This window comes from Sinocyclocheilus rhinocerous, unplaced genomic scaffold (assembly GCF_001515625.1).
Source record: "Sinocyclocheilus rhinocerous isolate Xijiao unplaced genomic scaffold, SAMN03320098_v1.1 scaffold28, whole genome shotgun sequence".
Lineage (NCBI taxonomy): Eukaryota > Metazoa > Chordata > Actinopteri > Cypriniformes > Cyprinidae > Sinocyclocheilus > Sinocyclocheilus rhinocerous.
The window spans coordinates 2791311-2800752 of NW_015652416.1; the positions used below are offsets into that span (position 1 = coordinate 2791311).

The 9442-nt window shown below is 34.9% G+C and overlaps 1 protein-coding gene across 1 annotated transcript in view; it reads right to left on the minus strand.

Moving 5' to 3' along the window:
• Positions 1-323: 323 nt before the first annotated feature.
• Positions 324-9442, minus strand: part of LOC107714932 (inactive dipeptidyl peptidase 10-like) — a 61466-nt gene continuing 52347 nt past the window's right edge. Inside the window, exons 14-23 of the mRNA XM_016520931.1 lie at positions 9069-9160; positions 8428-8475; positions 7222-7340; positions 7062-7109; positions 5479-5577; positions 4960-5026; positions 2372-2517; positions 2054-2112; positions 1052-1124; positions 324-975 (exon numbers count right to left, since the gene is read on the minus strand). Of these exons, the coding sequence (XP_016376417.1) occupies positions 752-975; positions 1052-1124; positions 2054-2112; positions 2372-2517; positions 4960-5026; positions 5479-5577; positions 7062-7109; positions 7222-7340; positions 8428-8475; positions 9069-9160 (975 nt within the window). The 3' untranslated portion in view covers positions 324-751. The remainder of the gene's footprint in view (positions 976-1051; positions 1125-2053; positions 2113-2371; positions 2518-4959; positions 5027-5478; positions 5578-7061; positions 7110-7221; positions 7341-8427; positions 8476-9068; positions 9161-9442) is intronic.

A 9442-nucleotide genomic window follows, 5' to 3' on the forward strand; every position in this document is an offset into this window, starting at 1 on the left:
CAGTTTCAGTGTTATTTAATATTATTTATATACTACTATGGCATTTATTAATATTTTAAATTAGCTTTTAATTTTTATATGTTGTTTTCGTTTTCATTTTAGTTTAGTAGTTTGAGTAATTTTATGTGCTTTTGACATTTTTAAATATTTCTTTTTAGCTTTAATTTATTTTTAGTAAATTTTTTAGTAATTTTAAAACTTCAACTTTTATTATTATTTCCGTTAGTAGCCAAGGCAACGTTTCTAATTTTCATTCAAGTTTTTACGTTTTTTTATGCAGCCTAATATTTATATTTTATTTTAATTCAATTAACACATTTTTTAAAATAGTTTTAGTAAACAATAACAACACTGAATCTGTAAACCACTGGTATTTTTCCCATCTTTGAACACAGGGTGGCGCTGCAATATCAAGACTGATCAACATGCATCTTTTACCCATTTTACACATAAACTGACTTAAGATGTTGATTGCATGGGGTCCTTTAGACATTATACTGTGCGTGATTTCCTTGAAAACTGTATGAACCAGAGCAGTTGTATTTCATCTTCCTGGACGCTCAGGAAACATTGACGGTTGCAGTCTGAAAAAAAAAAAAAAAAATCCCAAAATTGAGTCAAAATAGCTGGTGAATTTGGTCCTCTTGATCTCCATTTTGCTCATTTTTTCCTTTGGTGAAATAACGCATCCTGAAGTTAGACACCAGTACTGGGCACCTCTGAGGACCGAGAGCGGACACAGTGGAAGAGATCATTCTTCCTCTTCGTCGTCCTCCTCTTCCTCCTCTATGTTGAGGAAGGGGTCGTATTTGAGGCAGTTTTGGAAGTAGTGAAGGAGTGTACGGTGCAGGTGTTGGTTGCTCCGCTCTTCTCTTAAGGAGTGACCTTCATCTGGGTACAGCTGAAGGGTGTAGTTGGCCTCTACCTTCACCAGACGACTCAACAACTCAGCGCTGTGTTGGAAATGTACCCGTGCTAAACACACCAAAGTAAAACATGACTGGAAATCCACAAATGATGCATGTGAAGGATTTATAATAATGAAACTAACCATCTGCAGTCCCGTGTATGAGGAGGAAGTTTTCATCTTTTAGCTTGTGAATGTCATCCAACAAAGATGCAGCCTGCAAAAAAAACAACATATTGGCATCTCAGTCACATAATACAGAAGATTGTTTCAAAATGTAAAACACAAAGGTAGTTGCAAATTTGTTTCTCATAAATGCCATTTCATTTCTCCCAAATGTGAACTTTTATCCAATAATGGCTTTGTTTCTCATAACTGTAACTTTAAATGTCAAATATGACTTAAAATCTCATAACTGTGTCTGTTAAAAAGTGTAACTTTGTCACAACGTAACTTTAAATTTCACAACTGTGACTTTGTTTCTCATAACTTTGTGACAATATGACTTTCTCACAACTATAACTTTAAATATCACAATGTGGCTTTATATCTCACAAGTGTGACTTTGTCTCTTCACTGAACTTTGTTACAATGTAACTTTCCATCTCACAATTGTGAATTTATCTCTTGTAACTAATTTTGTCACAATGTGACTTTATATCTGTTTCTTGTAACTGGAACTTTGTCACAAGGTAACGTCACAATGACTTTAAATTTCAAAATTGTAAATTTGTTTCTTGTAACTTTAACAGTTACACTTTGTCACAATTTAACCTTATATTTCACAACTGACTTTTCTTTCTTGTAAGTGTAACAATGTAACATGTTACAATGTGACTCACAACTGTGACTTTGTTTCTTGTAACTCTGTTACAATGTATAATGTTACAATTTGACTTTATATGTCACAATTGTGACTTTGTTTCTCATAACTAACTTTATTACAATATGACTTTAAATCTCAAAGTTGTAACTTTATATTTAATATTGTAACTGTGATACAAATGTGCATTTGTGTCTTGTATCTGTAACTGTCACAATGTGATTTATTTTACATTATAGCTATTTTTACCCTGAGGAGTAAAAAAAACAATTCTGTAACTTAATGCTTGATAATGAATGAAAAGGTTGATGCAAAAGGTCTACCGTGTACGAATGCTCCTCTTTAGCTGGAAGGCCTAGATATCTCTCTGAGAAAGCAGCACCTGAAAAACAAAGTTAAATCCTTTTTTTTTCACATAAATGTGAAAAGAAGCTGTAGTGCACTGCAGATTACACCATTTATCACATGGATACGCTTACAAAAAAAGTAGTACCAGGATACTTTGATATATACCATGGGACTGAATGATTACCATATCACATACCATGGTATTCTGACGCACTCCAAGGCACTTCATAGAATGTACTTCAAAGAATGTCCAAAAATATTGTTCTGCCATTGTGTATGGAGCTGGAACTCACTATAGAGCTTGAAGTCTGTGATGGGAGCCATGACAGCGGCACATTTGAACATCTGATCGGTTGCCGTCAACATCTTCAAACCTAAATAGCCACCGAATCCCTGTGAGGACAAAAGAAAGCTGATGTCAGAGCTCTGCAACTGAAGACTAAATTCAAAGTACATATCCTAAGTGAGAATATGATGCAAGTCTACAAAGGGATTCGTTTGCTAAGAAGATGTGTATAAAAGGGATAGGCCACAAGAGCCAGAGCATTAAATCCATTTGACTACTTTTAAGTTGTTATTTGAAACTATGCAATGCATAAACCCTCCTTAACCACTGTAAAAATCTATTTAATGCAAAACTTTAGGTGGTTTTTAGACACCATTGTTCAATAAACAATAAACAAAGTTCTGAGGTTGTTATTTAATGGTATATGCTTTTGTTACATCATTCAGTTCACATTATTTCAATTTATATTTTAAAGAATTGTGTTTAACAGTGGAATTACCGATGAAAAACTACATTACCCATGTTGCTGTGAACAAAGTTCCACCAAAATCACATATTAAAGCTCATTAATGCCATTAAATGCACAGTTTTGTACCTTTGTCTTTTTGTCCAATTTCAAATATTCTTCTGCTTCAAATAAAAGTTTGTAATGTTGTGATTCACCTCGTAGCTGGTTGGTTTGGTTCATGACTTATAACGCATTAATGAAGACTTTTTTTAAAAATCCCTATGGAAAAAATTAATGAGAAAAAAATACTTCCACAACCAACACCATGGGAAAAAGTGGGTGGATACAGCTGCACTTATTAGCCTAACTGTAGGCCGTTTACAGTTTCCAACTTGCATAAATCAGCTATTTATTCAAATGTGACTCATCCAATCAGACGTTGAACTCCAGTTCACCATGCTACATCCTTGTCACGTGACCTTCTAATGCTGCACTGATTCAGCAAGTGTCGGTTTAATTTTTTATTTTTGCATTCTTATTTCGATTTTGTGTAAAATGTAAAAGTTGAATCAAATAATAAGTAAAAAAGAGATGTTAAATGTCATAACTAATATTACTTCTGGTTTATCAATCACTTTGGAAAGTGCATTGCATTGTGGGATACAGAATGTAAGTTTTATACATGCAAGAAAGACACCAATCACAATTCAGTATGCAAATATGTGTCATTAAGAGGAGCTGAGTTATGGTTATTATGGTTTAGAAAAAGCATAATAATGTTTAAGAAATGTCATTACTCTGGAAGCTCCTATCTACCTCAGAATAAACAAAAAGGTTTCTGCAACTTCTCATAATTGTGACTTTACAAATCTCAAAATTTGAAATGGTCGCTAATTTATTGCTCACATTTGTTACGTTATAGCTCACAAATTTAAATCATACAACTGCAACTTTTATATCTCAGTGTGACTTTATACACTACCATTCAAAAGTTGGGGTCAGTAAGATTTGTATTTATTTATTGTTTATTTATTTATTTTTGAAAGACATTCATACTTTTTTTTTTAGATTTCTATTTTGGCATTTTTGCTTTTTATTATGATTTATTAAGATTATTAATAAATCATATCACCCTGTAGCCCAAGACTGGTTGCCCACTGAAGCTAAGCAGGGTTGAGCCTGGTCAGTACCTGGATGGGAGACCTCCTGGGAAAACCTGGTGCTGTTAGTAAGGCCAGCAGGGGGTGCTCACCCTGTGGTCTGTGTGTGCAAGGCAGGAAAATAAGTTTTAGGCAAGCGTAAGTTTTAGGCTTTGGTTTGGTGTACATGTGAAATGCTGTGCTGATCTGTCACCGTCAGGACACTCAGCACGCATCTTAATGCAACACTGGCTTATTACTATAGTATATACAGCCTACTATTTAAAAAATTAGTAAGTTAAGCAGTGGGCATCAGTTCACCATGCTACATCCTTGTCACGTGACCTTCTAATGCTGCAACCTCACAGTTATTATTATTATGATTATTTATGCCATTACAAAAGATTTCTATTTCAAATAAACGCTGTTCTTTTAAACTTTCTGGTCATCAAAGAATCCTGAAAAAATGTCAAATGTTCCCACAAAAATATCAAGTGTTGTCAACATTGTTAAGAAGAAATGTTTCTTGAGCAGCAAAAGTCATCAAAGAATCCTGAAAAAATGTCAAATGTTCCCACAAAAATATCAAACAGCACAAGTGTTGTCAACATTGTTAAGAAGAAATGTTTCTTGAGCAGCAAATCAGCAAATTAGAATGATTTCTGCAGGATCATGTGACAATGAAGATAAACTACATTTTAAAATATATTTAAATAGAAACAGTTACATTTAAAATATATTCAAATAGAAACAGTTATATTCGAACAGAACCGTTTTAATAACATTTTACAATGTTTTACTGCATTTTTGATCAAATAAAAGCAGCCTTGATAAGCTTAAGCTTAAGTTATAAAACTTTTGAATAGTAGTGTCTCACACAATGTGGCCTTTTATATACATTTTATCTCATAATTACCTGTCTCATTTTTACTCTAATGCAGAAATGGGCTTCCATACAATACAATGCTGCCTTACTAACAGTATTATACTGTGAGGGGAGACACTTACATGATAATAAGGAGAGAGTGTAGGTTTCCCTCATACCCAGGAGGCAGGGACATCTTCAGATCTAGGTCTGTAATTATTCGCAAAGGCAGTTAAAACAGAACAAACAGCTGTTTCTACTGTATTATACTGCAAGGAAGTCTGGGTACCATCTCATCAATATTCTAACCACTGGTAAATGAGCTCCCATGAGACTGCTGGTTTTTAACAAACTCTCAGTAACACACACACACGCACAAACAAACACAGTCAAGGGACCTGATACAGTACATGTGCAATTTATATACACAGATGTGTGACGTGTAAGGGAAGGTTTGCATGTGTGGACAAGCAAAAATACACATGCTGCAATAGGCTTCCCCCAAAGGCACCACTAATGGTACAGCTGTGAGGAAACAATTAGCAAAACCAGAAAGAAACAATTATCTGATTGATTCTTAAATCTAGTTGGCTTTGTAAAAGGTTGAAATCAGTTTATGCTGAAAGGAGGAATGTAATCAGTTACTTAAGAAATTGTTTTACCGCTGTTGTCAGAAGAAAGCGTCTGGAAAACCGTCTCCGAGAGCCTCTTGGTTTCAAGAGACATAGCGAGGAGGCTGTTGTCTTCCACCACTGTGTATCCTGCAAGAGCAGAACGCAGACTTACTCAATTTTTGGCATAAAACCAGAACAGTTCACCACATTGGAGTATTTAAATATTAACACTGTGAAATAATGAATCTAGCAAGATAATAAAATTCAAGAGGATACCTTGAAGCATTTTTTTTAATGTTTTAGAGAACACTCTTACTACAACAAACTGAAAATACTCACTGGGGTGCTTTCATTCTAAAATATATTCTATTTTTTCTCAGAATCATATGGGCAATTAAAGTTAAGTGAATAAAGTAGTGCTTGGATGTTGCTATGTGATCATTAAGGTGTTCTAGGTAGTTTATAGGTGGTCCTCTATGATATTCTAGTCTTTAGATATGGTTCCCTCCTTCAATGTATGTACTACAGTTCAAAAGTTTAGGGTCGGTATGATCTTTTAATTTAAAGAAGTTTCTTATGCTCACCAAGGCTGCAATTATTTGATCAAAAATACAGTAAGAACAGTAATATTGTGAAATATTATTACAATTTAAAAGAACTATTTTCTATTTTAGTATATTTTGAAATGTAATTTGTTCCCGTTATGCAAAGCTGAATTTTCAGAATCATTACTCCAGTCTTCAGTGTCACATATGACCCTTCACAAATCGTTCTAATATGCTGATTTGGTGCTCAAGAAACATTTATCAATATAACTGTTGAAAATAGCTGTGTTGAATTTAAAAAAAATTTTTTTTTTATGAACAAGAAATTACAGTAGAAACTTCTAGGACGAATTACACAGTTTTAGGAATTCAAACAATCTCATAATCTTAAAGGCACAATATGTAAGATTTTTTTATTAAAATATCCAAAAACCACTAGAACAGTGTTATATATTTTGCTGACTTGTGTACTTACATTATCCCAAATGTTTAGAAGAATGTTTAAATCCAGAGAAATAAGCAATTTTAACTAGTGACACGGACCGTGTCCATAGTGTCATTGTGTCGCCTGCCAATGACGTCATAACCCCTCAATTTCCGGTTTTGTTTTGTAGAAAACATGGAAAAACCAAAGACGCTTTAATATGTTCGCTTCGACGGCTTTCAGCCTCACCCTGCTTCATTCTACTACGTTAATAAATCATTAGCTCATCCATGAACATGATTTCTGCCCGAGTCCCGTCGGATTGCATCGGCTGTGGGGATGAAGACGACAACTCCCATGATTCCACACTCAGTCACGGCGTCATCAAACTACACCTTTACCTCTTTGCTTATTTTGAATACGCGCCCTCTAGCGGCGAAAATTACATATTGTGCCTTTAAGTATGAACAATAATAAAAGTCATATTTTATAAATGCTTAATACAGCAAACTATAACTATGTTCACTAGGATGCATTTAAATAAAAAAAGTTATTTTTTGACCCAATTGTATTAGCAATTAAAATCTTTTTTTTCTGTTATACAGCCACAAACGGCTGACTACATAACAGCTTGAAATAAGAAAAATTGTAATTCTACTTACTGGAAGGGTCACTTGTGCTGTGAATGGTTACCTTTGGGACACCTGGGCCTGCAAAAGTATGACAGAGATGAGAAACATCTTTTTTGACAGATATGAGAATGTCTTTTTTCATCAGCCTAAGTATGTCTGCATTTGTGCATGAGATTCAGTGTGATCTTACCCAAGCAATAGAGGGTAAAGTATGTCTGATTGGGACTGAAGTCTGCTTTAAAGAAGCTGCATCGCTCAAACAGGTTGCATGTCAGACACTGGCGATGAAACACTCCTCCGAGCTCCACGCTAGGCAACAAGCAAGCATTTCATTATTACACAATTCATCATCAATGCTGATGCAATCAAACTTTAAATCCACCCTTTTTCTTTTTCTTTCCAAACCTATCTGACCTTCTTTTGACCACATATAGTGATCAGGATTGTCAAAATGAGATTTAACGTCTAAGCTTAAAACTAAACTCTTGACAGCCCACTGTCTAAAAAAGCAGCATGAACATTGAAATTTCTCATTTTGCATTTCACAGAAGAAAGTCAGAAAGACATGAGAAAAAGTTATGAAAGTCAGTCATAAGTAACATTATAAATGCCTTTACTGTCACGTTGATCAAATGAATGCATCCTTGATTAATAAAAATTAACTTATTTAAATAAATAAACAATAGTATACAATTTTGGCTGAACTGTCCCTATAAATTCCAATACACACACACACACATACACACACACACACACACGTGCTGATCTGGTTTTCCATTATCCACTTTCGTTAAGCCCAATGCTGGACCTTTGCACTTTCACCATATTGCTCGGATAGTCGCAATAAAAAATCTATGAGAACTTGTGGCCCACAGAGAGCAAGTGAGAGTCTTGAAGCATTAATCAAAGGTTAGAGAACACCCTTTAAATCGTTGTGAGGCGCAGCACCTCCCCCTCTGCCCGACTCCCTTTCACCCTTCTCTATCTCTCTCTGCCTCTGACTTTCTCTCTCTCCTAAGCTGCTGTTCCTGCTAAATGAATTAGCTGGGCTTCTTGCCTGGAGCTCACTAGAGGGGAAAAAAGTCTATTGGCTTTTCACAAATGTCCCTGAAACACATCTCAGACGTAGACTGGAAAGATTTAATTTATTACAACACAAGTCGTCAATGAACATACGTACTCAGAAACTGGAATGTCAATGCGGATGCAGAATATCAACATGTAATAATCAACATATCGAGAAAATGAAATACAACACAACAGGGTGAGCAAACGCTGTCAGATTGATTTAGATGCAAATGCACAGCACGGCATGAGAGGCGCAGAATTCCTAGACAGTGATGATAAAATACTCAATTACAGCTTATAAGACGTATCGGTTTGGGAGAGGACCCACCTGTATAAGTGTCTGCTCTGCCGCGACTCCTCCGTACTCAGAAAATAGCTGCAGGGGAAAGACACATTAGGAAAATCTGAAAAGCTTTTTGAGTTACTATTTGTAGACAGTCATTTATCCTCTTATAATAGAGTCTACTTCCACATACGACCTGCATACTAAGTAGGTTTGTAGCGGTTACACATGAAAAGTAGGGAAGTCAGTGACGTGCATTCATTTCTGTCAGTACCAGATTAATTGTAAGTCATTGATTTGCGGGCCTAAACTTTGATTTGAGCTATAGATCTTACTACTTATAAATATTCATGCTTTGGAAAGATGAGAAAAAAAATTCTGTAAAGCTATGACTTCGGAGATGGTTATTCAAGAGGGTTTGTTTTATGCGGTTGCAATTAGAGAACAAAGCCGGAGAGAAAATAACAGTCATTACAGCCATTTCAACATTAAATTACTGTATTCATTTTAATTAAGTGCCATCTTTGCTGATTCGGTGGGTTAAATAGGATCGCTAGGCGTAAAAAATTCAATAATTAGCTAGGCTACTCATATTAGGTAGTTGGGTTGACTATGAGATGCTTTACGACACAGTCTTGAGGCTTTCGAGATGAAACGGTTTGCTCATCAAATTCGATCTGTCATACATTTTATCGTTCTCCTCGTCAAGGGCGCACAGTGAGGTTACATCCCAGTTCCCTGATGTTAGAAAGCGAGGAGAAACAGAAGGAGTGGAAGTCTGAAGAAAAACAAAGAGAAATAGACAGAAAAAAGCTTATTAGAGGAGGCAAGTTATAATGGAAAGCAGTGGACAGGAAGATAAGAAAACAATAAATTTAAGCGTCAGATTGCAAATGAGTTGAAGAAACAAAGACACTGCAAATAAAGAAAATAAAAAGGTTATAATTAATACATTTATATAAAATATAATATTCATATAATAAAATAAAAATAAGAAATAAAATAAATATCATTACTAAGAACTATTAAATGTATGTATATACAGTATATATATATATAT